Here is a 22007-nt window from a genome sequence, read left to right as displayed (position 1 = left end):
GCCATTTTGTGGTTTTTGTTTTGTAGTATGTCCACGTTTAGGGAAAAAGGTGGATTGCGAGACTTTCCATTCTATTTTATTTTATTTTAAAAAATTTGAACGTGAAGTTTGTTTTTTTAATCGATGCTGTGTTTGTGGGCCAATTTCTAGTTTGAGTGTGTTCGTGATTTTCTCTGTCATGCTGTATATTTTGTTTGTTCATGCCAGGGGATGTTTGCATCCCATAAAGCCTTTGTTTCTATGTTCGCCTTTATGTAAGCATCCTTTTTCTTCCATCGTCTGCGCTCCTGCTGTGAATTGTTCAGCGAGGGGCTCAGCAACAGTGACACTGATGAGCACAGCATCAGCCTCCAGCAGTGTGTGTGTGTGTGTGTGTAGTTGGGGTTTTGTGTGTGGTTGTCTGTGCATGTGCCTCATAGTGAGTTTTTCTATTTGTGTCACGCCCCTCTTGACAGTGCGATGGCATTGATGAATGCAATTGCAGCTGGGCTGAGCTGAATGTTGCTTGTGATTGTGTATCTTTTCTGCCTGCTCTTTTGTTCTTTTGGTCTCACCCAAAGTCAAACAGCAGAAAGACGTTTTTCCAATTTCTTGACACACTTTAGTTTCTGATAGAGAGAGGGGAAATGGTGTTGATTAGTTGGATGGCTGCACAGCAGTCAAACTGGGTGTGGAGCAAAGGCTGCAGTGGGGAGCTAGTTGATGGGTGACTGTGCAGAAATCGCAGCAGAGTGGATTAAATGTGAATTGAAATTTAACCTAATACTCTTTTAATGTTCTTAGATTTTAGACATTAGAAGGTCATTTAAATGTAAATAGCTAGCCAGAGAATCTCATTTATCATGTGTACAAGTTTATGGAAAGCATTAAACTGTAATTCCCCATTGCATTATGGTAAAACACTGGCAGCTAGATTTTCTGGTGTTAAACTGTTATTTTACTGTGCACCTATCTTATTCCAATACAGTACTGTGCTATTATCTTGGTTTCATACTGTTATTTACTGTTCTTGCTGTAATGTGAAAAAATAACAACAGCAAAAAAACTGTTTATTTTTATTGATGTACTAAAGTAATCTGGAACTATGCAAACACGGTGCCTCGGCTTTGTCCGAGTACCCTGAACTTGTGGGCGTTGTAGCCTAAATATTATATCAAGATAGTTCAGGAAAATGTGCATTTTATTGATGCTTGCACCAGTATTTAAAAGTGTCAGTAAATTAAGAGTATTTTCCATCCTTTTTTTCCAGTCAGTTTCTGTCATTGATGATGCATCACATAATTTGAAGTGTGAATCTATTGAAACAAGATGTTAGCACATGCAGCAGCAGCATTATAGTGCAACAGTAATGACACGCCATTATATTTAGTAGCTCCCATTTTAGGTATTAAATTGTAATGGCAGTGTGACACAGCTCTTGCTCTCAGACATGCCCGGGCTTGTCTTGTTGTCTTGTTGTTGGAAGGGGAGTTAAATGTGTGGCATTGCTGTAGCAATGATATCTAGATATTTTTAGTTCATGTTAAAAATTAAGGCCGGTATTGTCACGACAATGAGCTTTTGGCTCCCTTGCTCTTAAACACTTAACCTTATGGGAATGCTCCTGCATTCAACATGTGAACATTTGTACACCTGAGCCTGACATGATTAATTGGACTCTTTCTTTGTAACTTCTTAGAAATCACGTCACACATCCAGAACAGTCACAGTTTAAATGCAACATTAAGACTGGAACTGAACCATTGTGATACTACTTTATATTTTTAGCTCATCATCTGTCCATCAACAGTTGACAAGAAGTACTAATTACAAACTTGCACAGATTGTGTCAGGGTCACATTTAAACCAGGACATTCTGCTTCTGTGTGTGACTTAAGTCATTCAAATATGATGCAATGTGATTTTTCCCACATGATGTAGGAGCTGAAAGAATTGAACTGTGTTAACTGGGAATGGTAATGCCCAGAATTCCTTTATTTTATTTTTTACGGCAAGTTGTTAGAGTGTATAGTCTACAGCAAACTCTTGGTTTGAGTGGTTTTATTTCCAATACTTAAGAGCTCAATAAGACGCCCTCTTTCAAAAGAAAAAAAAAAAAAATCAGACTCCTGTTATGTAACTGCAATTATGCCAATATCTGCCTGCTTAGTTGTTTTTGTTTGATAATTGATTTTGATCATGACTTTGGCTGTGTTTCACTCCAGCTTCATTTTTGCACATATAATAATTGCTTTGATGGAAACAAGCACATAGTAATTGGAATTCAGATTATACTCATCCATCTGAGCTATTTGAAGATGATCTTAATCATTTTTTTTCGCTGCTCATGGCCTACTTTGTAAAGACTAAAGGCTGCCACTTTTTTTTTAGTTCTTATCATCTCATGACTGATATAAGTCAGCATCTAATTGGCTGTTTCAAAAATTCTCTTCACTTTTATCAGGATGCTGTGGGGTTAAAGTCTGAGCACCAGGTTTTGCTTACAAAAAGCAACAGGCAGATGTGGAAATAAAATCATGAATGAACGGATGAATGAAAAATGAAGTGTTGTGCAAGTAAAATGTAAAACAGAATTTGTCTTGACACTTAAACAGGCACGAGGGCTTTGAGGTTGCCTAGGCAACTGGTTGCCTGTGCGATGGATGGGCAAGTGGGCGTGGAGTCAATAGGGGTTTGTGGGCCGGCGAGAGCGGAGGCAGCCGATTGGCACACAGCACATGCAGCACGGGGGCTTAAAGCAGAGCTCATCATCTGACAGTGGTGTCTACCCGCGTCCATCTGCAGAGAAATGAGGAGGGTCACGGCAGCGCGGCATCCTGGGAGTCCACACCTTTGCCTTTGTATCCCACAACAGCTGTTTGTGAAAATGGCACAGTCATGGGGACTCCCTCCCCTCGATTTTTTTTGATTGCCGCGTTCTCTGGATGCAGCTTTAAAAAGTCACGTACTGCGCCTCTTAACATCAGACTTTTTAGTCATGAGCTTGAGCTAGAAAACAGAATAAGAAATGCTTATTTATTTTTTGATTACTGGTCCATATTCCAAACTAATGTCAAGATTATCCTGGCAATATTGAAACCTATTGATCTCCAATGAAGTCCTGTGATCTAAAACCTCTTCAGAGATGACATACAAAAGCATCAGATCATCACCTACTTGCAGCAAAGGCAACACATTACACACATCTGGCAAAGCTAATGAGTCTTCTATTGTTTGAAAAGCTATGTAATCAGCTAATATTTGCAGCTCTGGTTTACTGTAAAGTGAGACAATGAAAACAACAAATCCTCACACTGGAGAATAATCAGCCTTGAATTGCCTTGCAGTAGTCTCACCACTTTCAGTGTTGACAACCTAGGCATGCAGCAGTGTTTCCAGCAAAAACCACTGAATAGAAATTCAAAGCTCCCTATTAAAGGTCAGAGGTCTTGTGGTTTGCACATTACTGTGCGCTCTAACCGCAGCGAGGACTCCACTGACCCCCACTCTGGTGTTTATTTACAGTTGTGTTGCAAAATGATACCCTTAGCTATAAGACAGGTAGTGGTTTAGCATGAAATAAACAGCTATTTTCACGGGTATATATTTGTTATTCCAGTGCATAAGTGTTGTTTTTGTTTGCAGTAAGAGCCTAATTAGTATTCCCTCCTGATAGCATCTCGTCTGTATAAATACATTTAGCTTATGGGGATGTCAGCAGCCATTTCTCCTCAATCATACAGCCGCCCAGGTCATTTGCATTAAGTAGCCTCTTTTTAGGAGCTAATTATTCACATGAATTTCTAGCCTCTGCACTGTTTTTTCCCCCTCAGGCTGTCACCTCAGCCATTTTGTTCTTACTTTGAGTGAGAGGCTGATCAACAGTGAGAGATTCCACTGAGGATGCATTGTGCGTGGGCCACTACCCCACTGATGAGCTCCTTATGTAATATCCGTCTTCCAACCTCTCAGTGCACACTGGTGGTGGATTGTCCACAGTCAGCGCGACCTGGCAGATTTCACTCTTGTGTGGACACATTTAACATATCTCACCCATGCATGTGTAATATAGTAGCTGCACAGGAATCTGGAATTTCTTTTAGGTAGATTCAGATGGGTTTACCCTAATACACACATGCAGTAAAAAATATGCCATGTGTGTCAGAGGTCATCTTTGTTTCTTTCTGTATCTCCTGTCACTCTGGGTTAAAAGGGCCTTTAAATATATATATATTTTTTATTATAGTCTGTCTAGTGTATTTGGTTTTTATATAGCAACAGTGGCCCCCTGTGGTGAGGCTCTGTCACCACATACACAACAACTGAGGCAGGTTTTGACCTTTGGTGTGAAAGCTCTCTTTTCACATTTCATCTCACAGAGAAATAAAGGACAAAGTGAAGCCAGACTGCAGCAGAATCACTGCAACAAGCAGTATTACCCACCAGCACCGGGGTGGGGGGTTTGCAGAAAATGAGGGTGTCTGTTGTGTTGTGCCCTGCACTAAGTGGGCAGAGCTTATGTTGGGATTGACATCAATCTCTTTCGTTTATTGTGTCAAGGCTGCGCTCAGTCGTTGGCTAAAGTCAGATTAGCCATTTATTTACTCTGCAGCTGTCCCTTCTCCAGAGGCAGTGCAAAGGCATTATTGTGTTCGGGTTATTATCTCTGGATCTAGCAGGCGATGGAGTACCCTCCTCAAAAAAAAAAAAGAAAAAAGAAAAAAAAAGAAGAGTCTGTTACAATAATTCCCTTTATCACTCGTCTGGCTAAATTGCCTTTTTTTACCATGTAGGTTTGGTTGGTTGAATGAATGGGAACATCCTTTTCCAACCTTTTAATATTCTGAAATCTGGAATTTTCCGGATCCGGAAGTTTTTCAGCCATTTTCTCTGGTAATTCAGCATTTATGACAGGAGCTTTAAATGACTGTGCTGACTTTGCCTCAAGACGCCCTGCATTTTGATGGCTGAGATGCTCATTGAGAAGTCAGAAGGCATATAGGGACAGACAGAGTGAAGAAATCAATTAAAACATCATTACATCTTCACAGCATTCACGGCATTGCACCGCTGATGGTCTTCACAGCAGCTCTGAATCATGTGACCGTCTCCTCTGATGATAAGGCATAAAATAAGTCAGAGTATCCGAGTCCTAACATGTATAAAGGCGCCTGACATGCAAGTAAAGTGAGGTTCATGAATACTTTGATAGATGGATAAGCCGTAGATGTGTTCTAGCATGAGTCATTGCCGGACCATTAGGAGATATGGACACACCGATAGGATTACAGTGCACTGAGCAGCTGTTTATATGTAAAGAGGATAATTAGCAGCGCTTCTCCCACATATTTTTATTAATAGAATAGACTTCAGAATAGTCAAGAGAGTTTATTTGCGGTCAGTGCCCCACAGGATGCCGGCAAGTACGGCCTCTGTGCAAGTAATGCATTCTCTGTGGTGTTTGTTTCATGCCGAATGTGCGTGTGTCATGACTTTTTCAGTGTGTGCTTTGAAAGCAAAGTCTACTTAGCACAGAGAAAGTGAAAGCCAGCACAAATGAGACTGAATCCCGAGAGCAGCTGCTTATCTGTCAAGTATTTCATGTGCAAACATGTATTTACCTCCTTAGACAGTTTACACAGGATGATGATGATTTGCCATTCGAGCGCCATAGAGATCGACGCCATATACAGTTTCTTGGTTCATGTAAATATTTTCTGTGCTGCTGATTCCCTCACACACACACACACACACACAAACACACACACATATACGCACCATTCTGATTTTCATTTACGTTAATTGCACTGTGTATCTTTGTTTTTTATAATTTCCACGCCGGACACCAAGATAATTCTTTGAATAGATGGAATTTAATTTGCGACTGCAGCGGACTGTGTCAGGGTGATTCATGAGAAAACTCATATCGGCCGCTGTGAACCCACAAGATCATCACTTCTTGAATTTATGCATAACAATAAAATCAATTTTAAATCTCTCTGATCACCCCGTGCCTTGGTGTAGCACATAAAAATGACCATCACTAAAATAATCATTCATTTTGACAGCAGCAGCGTGGAGATAATCACCCGATGGCAGTGCAAGATGAAAGCAGTGATGTCACCTGCATGCATGCATGTAGATGTTCACTGGGAGGTTGGATAATGATGAAATACGCTGAGGGCCGCGTGGTTCCTACCGATCATCAATGAAATGCACATCAGTTAATGGAAACCATCGTTCTTCTCATTCACTTGCCACAACTGATATGAAAATGCACGCTTTCAGCTTGTTTTCTATTAGAGCGTCAGCAGTTTTATTGGCTTTCAGGTGCTTTAATCATCTGTTTGATGGCGCTCTTTCCATTAGGTAGTCTGCGTCAGCGTGCCTGACTACATACCAACACAAAGGAAGAACATCAAAGGATGTGGACTTGTTTGTTACACACTCCTTGGGAAACCCAGTTTTTTGTGTTGTAGCTTATAATAATTTCAGTGGAGCTCATTTAATTTTGAGTATGTTTTCTTTCCTGTTGCATCATTTCCTCAAATGTCCTAAATTCCAAGACTGCATGCTTTTTAGTTTGCTTATATCTTTGACAGGAATTTGCCTGAAAGAAAGAAACAGACTTTTTGCACTCAATTTATCCACAGTGGGTCACAGAATCTGTTACTGACTCAAACAATCAAGGCTTTCTATTCGAAAACTTGTACAAGCATATATCTTATACAAGAATCGTGGCCTAAAATTAAGTTTTTAACTTAATTAAGTTTTTAACTTAATTTTAGGCCACAATTTTAGGCTCAGATGTGATTGGCAGCATGGGGACAAACAGTTGTTGAGCTGGTCACAACTGCTACACAGCAACTGGTCACAAGGTTTTGCAATTAGCCATACCTTCTTTTTAAGTGGCCACAAGCCAAAGGGACAGGAAGTCAGTGACAACCCCCCCCCAAAAAGCATAGCATATGACTGAAGTAATGGTTAGCATTTAACAGTAAACCACACTGTTTTTGATATCTGTCACAATACACATCTACGGTACTCAGTAGTTCGCTGCCTTCTCTCCTTTTCTATTGTTATTCCTGACCAGCTTCACCAGCTCTCTGAACGTTACCAGCCCTGTGTCTTTACAACAAAACTGTAGATGAGGCAAAAGCGAGCGATATGCCAGCCATCCTGCAGCTGTCACTCTGAAGAGGCGCAAAACCTGACACTGCGGCTGTGCTCATCTCATTGGCATGCACCAGCAGTGACCAGGCAGTCGGTTCAGACTCAGTACAGACAAAAGGGCCTATCAGAGAAAAGCGACAGCAGGCTTCACGCGCCTTTACCTTTTGATCCCCAAGCACTGACCTTGACTCCCAACTGTTTAAACTGCCTTTGTTGCTGCAGAGGTAAGACAGGAAGGGAATGAGGCTTGGGATCTCTGTTATTTTTTTGCACCATGTGGTAGCTTTCCATCATCGGCCCTGAAACAGTGGTGTGCTATGGCACCTTTCAGCAGGTTTCTCTCATACCTGATTCTTCCTGCTGGGAGCCCAGAAATAGTGCACTGCAGCAGTGTGCTTCTCCTAGGGGTGGGCCGCCATGTGACCTCAGAAACTACCTATGGAGATGCCTGAGTAAAAATAGCAGAGCCGTCATCTTCTGCTAATACTGGAGATCAGGCTGTGTGTGTGTGGGGTGGTGTGGGGGGGCTTCCCCTGAATTTCATTAATCTCAGAGTGTCTGCAGTTATTTATCACGCAGGATTGCATAACAGAGAATCGCATTAAAGAGCTGCATCTTCCCAGAAGTGCGGATGAGGCTGATGCATCTTGGAGGGTTTGAGGTAGCAGGTATTTGTAATGGTCCAGTTAAAGAACAGGTCTCCCTTCTGCTAGGGACTCTGCTGATGCAGTGTTCAGCAAGCACAAGAGGGGGATGGAGGATTGTGGGCGGATAGGACTGAGTTAAGGATGAAGAGATGCAGAAGGAGAGAGGAGGAGGAGGTGGAGAAGAACCAGAAGGAGATCACATTCTTGTGTCATTTCTGCTGCTGAGGATTGTGTTCCTGTAGCCTAAACCTAAAATTCACAGCTCATTAGCCTGCTTATTTCACTTTGGAGTACAGAAAGGAAGATGTGGTGTGCGTGTGGAGTGTGTATGTGTGGCAGTGTGTTTATCATATCGAAACACATTAAACCTTAGTGGCAAGGAAAAAAAAATCAATTGCTGAAAAGTTAGCATGGATTGGAGGTGTAGGAGGTTATGACACTTCAAATCTCAATGAGGCCATAGTGTTGAATAATAATGCACACTGTACATGCTCTGCATACAAGGTGCTTTCTGTTAAATGGATTCAAGAGGACTCTGGAAAATGAAATGTTTAAAACGGGTTAGATCGGCATCTCAAGTGCAACATTGTTCACTCTTGCTCATTAAATGGCCATTTATTGCAATTTAGATGCAATTTTCTTGGCTTTTAATAATTTGTTACAGGTGAGAGGGCGCTAAAATTTTCAGCAAATGGCTCAGTTACTGATATTAGGGCAGGCTACGCCTAACGTCAGTAGCAGTCTGGCTTGGCGAAGAACACGATGTTGACGTCTCAGCAGTGAAAGCGGAGAGATGATGACTGCATCATTCCCATGGATGTTTCAAGGTCTCAACTGTACTTCTGTGGCAGCTGTCTGCCTGGACACTCTCCACAGAAGTGCAGAAGTTATTAAATTAATCTCTTTGGTACAGCAGCTACAGTATGTTCCTCCATTAAACTGACTAGATTGTGACACATCCAGAAGAGAGAAGTCCCCCATGTCTAATAAAGACCACTTGTCAGCATTTTAAAGAATCCAATCTGTGGTTTGGATGTAAGCCCGAAGAAGTGTGATCAGTTAATATAAATTCCAAGTACATTTTATATTTTGCCCGCAGGTCTGTTCACATGATATCTCACAAGCCTTTTGCCCCTCTTAAAAAGAAACCCCCCCCCAAAAAATCAAAGTAATAAAAAAACTGATCAGTGCTGCTTCTGTGCACTTTCTGTTTCGCTGATTTGACGGTGATTTTTAAAAGGTCTCTCGTTCAAGCTTTTACGTGTTTTTGTTCCACCTCGTCTGTGTCAATACCCGACAAAGGCGCTGCAGTAAAATATCAGATGGAGGCACAGAAGCTTCGCATCGAGCTCTCTGCGGTCATGAGAACCGTCAGAAGTTGACAAACGGGGGGGAAAGTGCTGAGCTTATGTGTGTGCGACATATTACCGTTGTTTCCGTGATTAAGCAAAGCCGTTGTGCGTGTCCTAGCTAGTCCATTACTCTCCTGCCATTTTCAGATTTGGCTTACATTGTAACAAAAGCCCTCCAGCAGGCCTCAGTTTTTTGGAGAGCCAAATTGCAGGAAACACTGTTTGGGCACCATTACTCAGTGTCTCCATGTCAAGTCTAATCAGGTCAGGTTTTGTGATTCATTTCGGCCTGCTGCTCGTGCCCACACCATGCTGGACAGAAGCAAATAGCACAGCGAAGTGTTTCCTCCTTCAGTGTACCTGTCGGGGACAGGGTGATAGGCCATTATGTTAAGGGGACCTAAAAATGTCACAAGGAGATGCACAGCTCCATATTGACTTGCACTAATAGAGCTGTCACGAAACTTCACCAAGTACGATACAGATGTTTTCACTGGTGTCCTCAACTTCTTTGTCATTCAGCCCCTGTAGATAGCAGCTGAGCTGGAACTAAGCCTCTGTGTCTGGCTGTCTGGGTGAGGACGCGTTCTCCTCCAGAATACTGAATGTCTGTCATTTCTGATAGAGGTTCAAAACGTTTACTGTAAATGACTTTCAGGTTATTCAATTTCATGCTAAAGTGCCACTTTTGATGCCTTGGAGAGACGCCGGGCCTGTGGAAGTTGCAGAATGGGAGTCGTTATCTGTCAGTTTGGTGGGGTTTTTTTATATCTAGATATTGTAAGTGAATGTTTTCTGGAAAACCCACAATCTGCCTTTGATGGATGTTAGTAAGCATGTTACAATGGCGTTCACTCGACTGAGTGCCATTAAACTGGAGCCGCTGGAGTGGGAATTAATTTTCAGTCACCTGTAGAAGTTTGTCTCCCATGGCTTTTCCACAGGCTGAAGATATGAGATTCTCATCAGTCACAGATATGCTAGTTAGGCGAACATAACAACAATTAATCCCACACTGAATGCAGAAATCGACGGTGCGTCAGAATTCTGGAGCCGTTATTTGTTGAAAACAAATTGCGTAACTGTATGCTGTAAGCCAGCAGCACCGAATCTATTCACATGCAGCTTTTATTTTGCAAACCTGGGGTTCATGAACTCAATTCAAAACAAATAAATGCCCCTATTAGCTGCTTCACAGGCGTGCATGAGGACGGGTCACTTGTAGGTATGATTGTATCCCTCCTGACTTCTTGGTTGTTGTTGTTTTTTTTTTAAATTAATTATGTTTTTTAAAGGCGCTGTTGTCAGCTTCATAACGAAGCTCCCAGCTTATTGTTTCAGCATGCATGGGCGGCACAGGAACGGAGACAAAAGGCGTGGGAAATTACATGGGAGCTTGTGCCCGAATGTGTCGCTATTCTTGGCCCTCTTTTTGGAACAGCACAGGAAGAAAAACCTTGAAAAGGAGTGAAAAGACTCGACAGAATCAGACAATATACTGTAGATTCTGTGGTAATGCAGCAGAAAGAAATATGGCCCACTTACGTATTTTGCACAATTACTAGCTTGTGAAGATGGAAAGATAAAGAAAACAGTTATATTGCAATCGGAACTAAAGTAAAAGTCTCCTAATAGTTTCGAGTTGCTTTACTGTGCTTTAGCAAGATGACAGCTGCGATTGGCTGCTCCATTTATTTTTCCAACTGCAGGGTTGCTGCAACAGGATGCCAGTGAGATACAAGAATGAAGCTGAAAGCCAGATGGTGCATGACAAATTACATTTTGCTGCTAGTAGAAAAAGAAAAAAAAAACTGAGGGAAAAGATGATCCAGTGATGATCCAAATATAGTCCAACTCCAAGTTTAAAAAAAAGACCACACAGCTTGATTAAAAGGATTTCTTTCTGTTTAAATTGCTTCTCACAAACCGTGCCCTACCTCTGACCTCTTTTTTATTAAGCAACAGTTTAGCTCACACAGATGTCAGCGAATTATTGCACATCCTAGCCATCGCGGCTCGCTATTTTGAGTGGATTAATTCACTAAAAGCGAGCATATCTCTTATCAGCTTCGCAAAAAAGATCATTGAGGATCGCCTTTATGTAATAACACTCCAAATAATGCTTATATTGCTGCTGCTTGCACATTTCAATAAAGATTACACAATATGTGCAATAGCACATCAAAGCTATTAGATAAAAGCAAGTTCGAAGGCAAGTATGAAAAGATGATACCAGAAGTAAGCGGGGGTTTGCAAACTAATGTGGAGAGGAGGAGGACTGGGAGCCACCAGCCCACACAGATCTGCCTGTAAAAAACAAAACAACAAAAAACAACAAAAAATGTGCATCTCTCTACAGCTTCCTCCTACGTCTTCTTAGTGGTCATTTTGTCATCTTCTGCAAACCAGTATGTTGCCTCCGTGTTTCCCTGCTCATGCCCAGTTAGTGAATTCCAGGCTGACCTTTCCTGCACGCACTTGTTTCATTCTCTTCTGCCAAGTGTGCAAACCTCATCTTTTCTGCACAGTGAATTACTCCCTGTGGCATCACATGGCCAGTAGTATGTTAGCTGGCAGGGGCGGCTGTGATGATTACATGACACGAAACTCAAAAAGTCAAGTCTCCCGCCTATTCATGCCCCCATGCACATACAGTAGACTTGCAGATACAAAACATAAACACACAGCAAACAAACACTGATCCCTGGTACTGTTTTATTTTCTGTCAAAGGGAACAAGAAAATTAGCAGTGAGCAGCTTGGATGTCAAACATTTTAATTAGGGCTTATACAGCTTAGGTTACGCAACTAATACACACTCTTGTCACTGTCCCTCTCTCCCCCATTCAATCTTGTTGCATTCTCTGTCTCCGTCGTTCTCTCACACACACGCTATACAAACGCACAAGCGCTCGCTCTCAAAACCTGAATTTTAGAGACAGAAGCGTCTGGAATTTTTTCACAGCCTCCCACAGACGTCCTCGAACCTATCATTTTCTCTGCAGTGGAGCAATGGTGACGTATGCTCGTCGCTAGTGCAGCTGAATTTTAAAAAGCTCTCCACCCACGCTCAATACCACTACTGCAAGCATAATTATCATAAACTTTCCTTGCTGTCTGTAGCCCCTTCTGTGTGTGATTCTCTTGACTTAATTCATTTGCAGATATTAATTCAGCATCGATGTGGGGAAAAGAGGAGTGGTGTGGTGAAAGTGGTCTGGTAAATTTATGTCTTTTTCAAAATTGGCAGGTCATTGTGTAATTAGCAGCACTGTGTAATCACCTGGGCGAAGCGCTTGTTTGCATATATATATATATATATGTTTTTTTTCTTGTGCCCGGAGGTTTGTGTGTTTTTACGTGCACAGATCGGCTTATATCCCTCTCAAACTGTTTGTTTACATTGTGTCCGTGGCTGATTCTTGCTTGGGAATAAATACTGTTGCACAATATTTTTTTAGGGGAGGAACACGTTGTTTTAGTCCTGAGCTGTATGCAGTATTCATCTGTGTTTCTGTGTAGGTTTTATTAGATGTTCTGCAGATGTTTGTTGAGGATTTGCAGATCTTATTTGTGGTTTTTGAGGGAAGCCACCGAGTGCTGAATGTGCCACACAGAGACCTGAATATTCACACTCCAGAATAATTCCCCCTTAAGACTGTTAAGGCAATAATTAATTCGAGGGACAGATTTTTTTTCATTTAATTTTTCGGTTTCGCTTACTTGTCCTTGTGCAAGAGTGGCATAATCAGTCAGGAAATACTTCTGTATTAAAAAGATCTGTTGCATTAAAAGAATGTGAGAGCATGCACCGAAGCAATCTTAAAAATAACAGTTACACTATGATTACTGGTTTTCATTTTCACTCATGCTTGAATAAATCCCCCCATACCTTCCCTGGATACTGATTCCTGTGATCTCAAGGCTGTATTATCTCCTGATTGCTTTCCAGATTATTTGATTGCTCTGTAAATCTCATATAGTAGTGAGTTTTGCATAGCCAGTAAAGGTTATATATGTGAGATGTTACTGATATAGTTCCCATTTTCTCCCCCAGTTGCCCTACTGACTCCTGGTCTGTGTAGAGCAAAATTGGGTCTACAGAGGGTTTTTTTTAGTGTTAGCACAACTGTTATTATCTCTAGATCTAAATACAGCGTGGAAACAGTAGAAAGAAAGACGTGCAGCTGTGTGAAAACTGACTGCTATGAGTTTGGCATCATTATTTTGCAATATGCAACTGTCTGGAAATCATGCCAGTGATGATTAACGGCGCTGATAAGCTTGGAAGGACATAATTTTGAAGGATTGGGCAATTTGGAACCTGTTTTCATTTCTCATCTCCACCTAAAGCTCCAGGTTAAAACCAACAAAATTGCTTGTTTTTACTGACACATTCTTGCCAGCTAAAATCTTGTTTTCATGATCACTGAGGTAAAGCCCAGATTTTAAACGCAGACAATTAATGGGTTGGTTTACTTGAGAGTCAGCCAGGGAATTTAAAGACAATTGACTTCAGTCACTATGTACTGATTTCTGGTTTCTGCTTCTGTAATATTACAGAAGATTCACCTTACAGGCACAGAGTTCAGTTCAGGTTTACATGCTTTGTCTGCCCTGTGTATACGCTTAAGGAGCTACATAGTTTAAAATGCAATCATCCAATTTTATTAAAGATTAAAATTGGTGTTATCAACCTTAAGTTTCCCATGTTTTAATAAATCCTTGTTCAGCCTTATATTTTTTAAAACAAGTGGTCGCTTGGAAACTGTTCCAACCAGTCTTGCCATGTTCAGTCTTTTTTTTCTTTTTTCTGAACCAGGTCAACTGGCAGCACGTTACGTTTAAATGCTAAAGCTTCAGCTAAGCTGATTTGAATACAGTTATCACTAAGATCTTGAAGGAAGCCACACGGGTTCCACTTCTGTCAGCAAAGAATAGGAAACCGAGGCAGCAGTTTACATGAGCTCACCAAAATTGGAAAATGACAGATTACAAATTTGTTGTTTGGCCTGATGGATCTCATTGTGTCATTCAGATGGTGGGGTCAGAATTAAATAGCATGAAAGCATGGATCCATCCTGCTTTGTATCAATGGTTCAGGCTGGTGGTGTAATGGTGTGGGGATATTCTCCTGGTGCACTTTTGGCCCCTTAGTACCAAATAAGCATCTTTTCACCACCACAGTCTACCTGAGTATTGTTGCTGATCATGTCCATCCCTTTATGACCACAGTGTACCCATTTTCTCATGGCTGCTTCTGGTCAGGATAACACGCAGTGTCACAAAACTCGAATGATCTCAAACAAGTTTCTTAAACATAACGATGAGTTCGATGTACTCAAATGGCCTCCACAGACATCAGATCTCAAGCCAATGGAGCATCTTAGGGATGTACAACTGACAAATCTGAAGCAACTGTGGGAAGCTATCATGTTGATATGATCAGAATGTCTGACGAGTGTTTCCAGGATTTATGCCATGAAGAATTAAAGCAGTTCTGAAGGCAAAACAGGAGTCCTCCCTATTTGTGAGGTGTACCTAATAAAGTGTCCGGTGATGGCGTTATTCTGACGAGTGCTCTGAGAATTGTTTTTTGTATTAACCCAAACTACACCCCAACCTTCTCCCTTTTCTCTATCAAAAGAGCACAGCACTTTTTCTTGCATTTTTTGGAAATCCAGAAGATGCCTCCAGGATTCCTTTGTTATTAGAGCCTCAGGCAGTCTTGCATGAGGTCAATTAGCAATCCCGAGCTCCTGTGTTTCGTCTGTGATGATGATGATGATGATGATGATGATGATAATCACAGTACCTGACTCTCTCCAGTGAGGGCAAACATCTCTTCAATCAAGGGGTATTTCTGATAGCTCTGAGTAATTTTCTCCTGTTTCTCCATGCTGCGCTTCCTGAGCAATATATTACATTCACATGTTCACACGAGGCTATATTTAAAGCGTGACATCAACACCTATGAAAAGTCATGAACATTTCTGTTCTCATTAAAGCTTGTTAGTCACTGTGGCAAACTTTGCCACCAATTTGTCACACAGAGCTCAGTTTGAAAAGTTCTGAATAAATGTATTTGTGTTTTTTAGAAAGCAAACAACACTGGAGTTTTGTTTTTTTTTCTCCTTTCTCCCCTCATACGTAATGCTGGAGAATACCGGATGCCTGAGGCTTGAGCTGTGCTGATGTGTGAATGAGGTCAGCAAAAAACCATATTCGAGAAGAGTTGGGCTACAGCCTGCTACCTGCCGAGTGCTAATTATAATAAGTCGGGAGGCCGCCTTCAGTCTCTCTTCCTGTCACCCTGTTTGCCGGAGGAAGCAAACCGTCTCCGCCAAGGAGTTTACATATGTACGCGGCCGTCTTCCTCACACTGACTCATGTTCTAATACTGACGAGGAGTTAGTAAGCTTTACTCATGTGGCTTGAATGCATCATGCAATCTGCTAGACAGCACCAGTGTTTGTCGCACATAGTGTCTGCGTCTTATATAAACACACTAGTTCTGACTGTCTGCTATGTCTGCTGTTGAGACATTTCCGTTATGTGTGTGTGAGTCTGTGTGTGTTTCCAGCTAATGGTTATCCAGACATCATCACAAGCCCCGAAACTGCTTGAGTCTTCCAGATAAGTGATGTTGCTGTAAAAAAAAAAAAAAAAAGGCCTTCCCAATTCAGCCTCTTAGTTACCCCGGGCTTACAGGGCCACAGAGACCAGTCTGAGTGAAGCTTCTTAGTTTTGAAAGTTTTCTTTGTGTTATGAAGTACTTTGTTACTTTAATGTAACTGATATAATGTTATAATTAGGATGCAATTCCTTAGCGACGTGACTGCCCCCCACTGGAAATGTGGTATATTGTGTCAAATGATCTAATATGAAGAGAAATACTGCTGACTGGCAAAAGCCTTGATTGAATTCGATTAGAAAGTGAAGGCGAAAACCCCAACAGGCAGTCTAATTAGGGATTTGACGAGATTGTCCAGTCAAATTTTATAATGATGCCTGCTTTGAATTCAATTCTGATGCCGCCATAATAACAAAAATGAAAGTACTGTAGAGATGATGTGCACGCTGTATTTGTGACACATTTAAAATATAATGTCGTCTTATGGGATGCTGGAAAAGTACCAAAGGGGTTTTTTGGGATGTTAACCTGACAAAGAAAGATTCCAAACGTAGCTTATAGGTGAGATAATAATCGCATGGCGAGAAAATTGTCTTCCAAAAGTACAGAGCATACCTTTCTGTTGCTGAACGACTAAGGAATGTAGCCTAAGAAAAATTGAAAGAGAAACTCAGGTCGGGGTGTTGGCAAAACAGCTACGCCTGTGTTTGACAATGTGACGCACAGAAATGAGATAAACGGCCAACACACACAGTATGACCTCCGCTTACAATCAGGCAGATGTGTACACATACACACAGGGAAATACAGACGCAGAGGGTAATTCTGAAACCTCAGAACATGCCAATCCAGTTTTTCAGAAAAGGTTTTCCCTCCACCTTCCATCAAGATACAGTTTCAAGACGGAGAAATATTTAGCTGCAGGACAGGGTTAAACACAAGAGAGGCGGCTCTGTTACCTGGTCAGCACTTTGAAATGCCAGGATTTACCGCAGCACAGGTTTCCTTTGGACCGGACCACAACAAAGACAACAGGATAGTGGATTAACTTTAATCCTATCAGGACTTCCTATGTAGGACCCTGCTAACCAACACCTGCATTAAGGAAAGGACTCAAAGGGAGCGATACCACATGGCCTTTCTGGGCTGCCTCCTCGGACTGTCCATTAGCCGCTCCGGCTTCTGCTTGTTACCACAATATCAGGCTGGCATGGAGTGCGTGCCAGAAATGACAAAATAGGTTTTTTTGGTTTCTATGCTGGACAGAAAAAAACTGGGGACTAACTGAGCTGCAGATATCAACAGAAATGTCTGAAAGAAGCAAAGGAAGATAAAAACCCAGGAGTGGCGCAATGAATCAAAGATGATCAATAATCTGAACGTGGATTCAGGCACCTAAATATCTTTGTTTCTTTTTGGTTATATCACGGAAAAGTGCCTCTGAGGTTATAGCTAGAATATGTTGATGTGCTTCGGGAGTCGCAAGCAAACTCGAGACCGGCACGAGATCCAGTGGAGTGAAAAGGACCGTTTACTCGACGATGAGACCCACATCCTTTCAAACCCCTGCTTCCTAGACACAGGTAAAGGCCGAAATTACAACCTCTGACAGCCTGATATGGGATTCAACTTTGCTGCTGTACTTGCTCACTTCAGATTTTTCTGACGGTGCACGCGCTTGGTTAGAGTTTCCTGTAACAATATCTAAAATGCTTTTGATTGTTTTCATTCTAACACCGCTGAGTCAGTTGATAAAGAGACATAAGGGAGAAAGAAATGTGCCAAGAAACACTTCAAATATCAGGAATATCACACGTACTGTAGATGGCACACAACGGCAATAGCAATTGGAGGACTTTAGGGAGACGTTACGAAAAAACAAAATCAGTTCAAGTCAAATGCTGTTGAGATTTAGCGTTTGGCACAAACTGCAGCAGTTGGGCTGTAACTTTCTGCCTCCCGGTTATTCTGGTTTCCCCACAGTGATGCACTCAAGGAATGGCCACTTGTTGTTGTTGTTGTTGTTATTCTTCTTTCCTCATAAGCAGTGTTGTTAACTTCTGATTATGCATCTGTTTTAGATATATGTTTTTTGTCCAGGCAAATCACACCAGCTTTGAATGGTTATCCAGCCGATAACAGTACATGCCCAGTGAACATTTTCCCTTCCAGTGTGCTTTCTCTTGTTGACCACAAAGGGGCAGTGTTCCAGTCTTAACCACACTGGGTGCTGCAGAGTTGTGGGGGTAAAATCTGCCTTGATTCTTTGTGGTGCATGGCTGTCTAAATGAGCTCTGCCCATTACGCTGCACTAATGCACCAGAAGATTGAATAGGCCACGTAAGGCTGCTCAGTCTTTTTATTCTCTGCATTTAATCGAATGCCAGCATTCTCAGTAGCTCAATGTGCTAATTTTCTCAATGAAGTTAGATGCAGGACTGCCCACGCAGTGAATGTGTAATTATGTTTAGATTCAGAGAATGCCATTTTACATAATGTCCAATGTACTGCTTTCTGCCATGGTAACCATTAGTGCTTTAAAAAGAACAAGTTCCTCAACAAAAATAGCTGTCAGCCAATCTTGGAATTAAGTTAAGCTCTCCCATTGAGTGTAGGCTGTATAGTGGGAGCCACTGGAAGGTTGGTGTGTGGTTGTGTGGGTACTCCCATGTTACTCCGTGGCTGTGCTGCATTAGTATTCTCATAGATCCTGGAGCGAGGGAGACATTTTGACTTCTGCGTCCCCGTAAAAGTGTTTAAAACCTAAGCAGCGTATCCCCAAAGCTGATGTGTTTAGGTGAATCAGTCAAGTGTCTAAATAAATACGAGAAAGTTTATAGTTTATTCTTTTCTTCTACCATTGGTCAATCCAAATAAAATGCCCACTTATGGCTGTTTCTTGTGGCTTGTAGTCTGTATATATCAGTGTGTAATCAGCAGAGTCTTATCTCGATCCTGTGTGTTCACTTTTGTCTGTTTATACCTCCGGGGGCTGTTAGCAACTCTGGTGAAATCATGAGGGCGTGTTCAGTGTCCTTGGGATCCACTCCTTGTTTTCCATGTGTCCCGGGGGTTGGAAGGCAGCTGAAAGTTCAAACAGAGACACACTCCCTCATGCTCTACATGGCAAGAGCTCAGAGATTAAGGGGTTTCTCTGCACCGCCAACAACAGGGATTGCTCGCAGTTTGCAACTTGCCAAAGAAGAAGGATGATTCAGTTTTTTTGAGCTGTAACTTTTGTGTCTGTTACAGATATGCCTTTGTTGCAAAATCAGCAGTTAAAGTTTTGTTTTTCTTCTGTGCATCTACTTGCTCGAGACAGGTAGAATAGAGCGGAGCAAAAAGCAGCTACCATCTAAATGCCTGTTTGATTCTGCTGAGGAAAGGAGCCAGAGGATGCAGGTGGCAGCGAGGCTTTGAACTAACTTGTTTGAAGTTGTTTTTTTTTTTCTTTCCTCATGTCAAAGGTGAAAGATTATACCTGGCAGAGGAATTTAGTCTTCAAATGAAGGACTTCATGAGCTGAATCTCAACTCTCTGGCAGAATGTAACACACTGGTTTCAGTGTGTTAATGAGGATGATTGTGTGAATCCGTCTGAATGAAGTGTGATGCTTTTCCTTAGCAGTGGGAACGTGGATGTGACCCCAAGGAGTACAGCTATAGAACAGCAGCAGCAGGAGATAACTGTATACCAAGTCTCTGTAATCTTGAAAGAAACACATACAGATGCACCGGTGTCAGAGCTGGAAATGGGCCAGGTCACTCACACCCTGGTTGGGAATTGTCAGCCAAATGGAGAAATGACTTGTATAGTCCAAATGGAGAAAAGCCCGAGGTTGGGCAAGGCACAGCACGAGCTCAGCAGGTGGCTCTCCCTCAGTAGCGCCGGGAGGCATAGAGAGGAGGTAGTGGTGGAGGAGGATGAGGAGGAGTTGGAGGAGGTGATTGCGGGAAAAATGAAGACAGACAAGTTTTTTAAACCACCTTCAAAATACACAGGAAACTCCTTACAACAACACAGAGAAGTGGTAGAGCTAACAGCTCAACCAGACGCCAAGGAGCAGCTCATTCAGAGCTCAACATCGTGCTCTGCCACCATCCAGGCTAAAGGACTTGTTCATGGGAATCATGACAGTGCACCAGGAAGAAGGTCTCTGCCTTGGGCCCTGCTACGAAGGTCACATCAGGATGAAGCCCTGCTCGGCAGAAGGACGATGAGCATGTATGACGGTCCGGTCAAGGTCCAAAGAGATCGTCAGCCCGAACAAGAACGACGGCTGCTAAGGCCCAGGAGCGTTTGCATGCTTCCAGGCGCAGTCGCAGTTCTGCCAGAGCCCCAAGCCCAGGAATCCTGCAAATGGACAGGAAGTTTAGACAGCCACCAGCACAGGAGCAGGAAGGCTGAGCTAAGAGCAGTGGATGGCCTCAATCCTGTTGTGGCTCAACGGCCATCAGGCCCTGCGGAGGTGAACCTTAGGGTCCGCCAGAGGAGCTGGAAGCCCAGGCCCGTCAGTATGACAGTACTGGAACTAAAAAAGAGGGGCTCTGATGATGAGATAAACAGCGAGAGGAGTGGCAGCCACAGAGGTGGCGAAGGAGAGGGATTTTTCAAAGGAGGCTTACGACGGAAACTGTTTGGCAAAACCTCTCAAGAGAAGAACAAGGAAAAGCAAAATGACAAAGATGCTAAAATTTCCCCCAAAAACAACAAATCTGATACTTCAAGAAGTACACTGAGCTCTTTAAGACGGAGTTTTAGTCTGCGAATCAGGAGGACTCGTCCTAGGGATTTGGGTCCTGGGGTAGAGTCAAAGGAGTACTCTCAGACTAAAAGTACTGCTGAAGAGGCAACGATGCCTCCTCAACCCTTCTCGTACCTCACAGGAAGAAAGATTTCAACTTCCAGTGATCAGACGGAAGATGGAGGCATGCAGTACATTCAGTATCACAGCAGGGGGAAGGTCAAGGTAATGGAGGTACCTCTCCATCCACCAAAACTGACTTCCAAACCAGTTCAGGAAGAACAAAGTATATGGCAGCTCATAGCAAACCGTTTCAGGAGGAAAGACCAGCCAAGCAGTGGCAAAAGTGAAATTCAGCAGTCCCAAAGCAAAGACAGTGGTCAATATCCCCAGACTGGGAATAATAAGTCACAGCCTGTCACCATAGAGACTCTGGCAGGCATTGACTCCCACAAAGGTCAAGGTAAGACCTGCAAGACTGCTGATTTATTTCTCAGCTCAGTGCTCCATTTTATATACCCCCTCTTGCTCACTGCACAGAAAGTTACAGCTCGAGAGAAATAAGGAAGTGCACTTTTTTTAGGCCAAGCAAATGAAAAACATGTGGGGGAATTGTGAGTTTGGATGGCATTCAAAAAAAGTCCAAAGAGTCCTTTTGGAATTTCTATTTCGGGTATTTTATTTCTCCAGTGTTTTTCATGTGTGAACCTCAGTTCGTGTGCACATGCACAGCAATTACTTTGCCTTCTTTGAGGTTTTTGTAGTTCAGTCAAAAAGTAGGTGAAGTGAAATCACCAGTGACTGCAAAGAACACATGATAACAGTTTGTTTTACAGAGGGGCGGCTGTGGCATAACACAGTCCCCGTGCTATCTCTGTGTTATCCTGACCCAGGCCTGCTTATTGGTCTCTCAGAGACGCAGCTTAAAGAAGTAGCATTAAAGCAGTTAGTGGCTGTAATGGGGATGCATTTGGCAGTCTCGCAATGCTAAATTAAGAGGGCTTACATACTGTAATGATGGGGAGAGGAGCAAACGACTTAAGCGCTGTGTTTAAAGGTTAACTCTGACAGTGAAGTGTGTTTGTCCAGTTGCCTGGAAGAGCAGGCAGAGAGGCAAATATTTGTAACTATCTGAATTAATGGCTGTGATTTGCTGCGTTTTGTGCGTCAAGCTCCAATTTCACACCTTTTCAAAGAGACCTAATTAGTCGTCTGTGACAACCTAATAACTTCCCCCGATGTCAAGTTGCACATGTCATGTATATATTCGCAACTTTTGAACCAGCAAAACATTTCTTTTGTTTTAATTTTCATGTTAAATTGAGACTCATGAAGGGGCTGAGGTCAGACTTGTTAATCTCTTGTCTGTTTGTATTCTCCCATGACACGTTACCAAGGATACCTATTGATTTGTTTTCCAGAGTCAAGTGGTATTTGTCCATTTCTTCCACTGCAGTCAGTCAGTCAGTCAAGCTTCAG

At 42.4% G+C, this 22007-nt stretch overlaps 1 protein-coding gene across 2 annotated transcripts in view; it reads left to right on the top strand.

The window, feature by feature from the left end:
* The window catches only part of agap3 (ArfGAP with GTPase domain, ankyrin repeat and PH domain 3), a 134806-nt gene that overhangs the window by 42365 nt on the left and 70434 nt on the right, over positions 1 to 22007 (top strand). Inside the window, exon 1 of one of the 2 annotated variants that reach the window (XM_026149889.1) lies at positions 1007 to 20991. The exons of the other annotated variant lie outside the window; for it this stretch is intronic. Within the exon in view, the coding sequence (XP_026005674.1) occupies positions 19395 to 20991 (1597 nt within the window). The 5' untranslated portion in view covers positions 1007 to 19394. Of the gene's footprint in view, positions 1 to 1006; positions 20992 to 22007 lie in introns of those variants that run through there. 2 annotated transcript variants of the gene reach the window in all.

Source organism: Astatotilapia calliptera, chromosome 18, assembly GCF_900246225.1.
Source record: "Astatotilapia calliptera chromosome 18, fAstCal1.2, whole genome shotgun sequence".
NCBI lineage: Eukaryota > Metazoa > Chordata > Actinopteri > Cichliformes > Cichlidae > Astatotilapia > Astatotilapia calliptera.
Note: the sequence above shows the minus strand (reverse complement) of the source record. Positions and strands in the feature narration are given on the sequence as shown.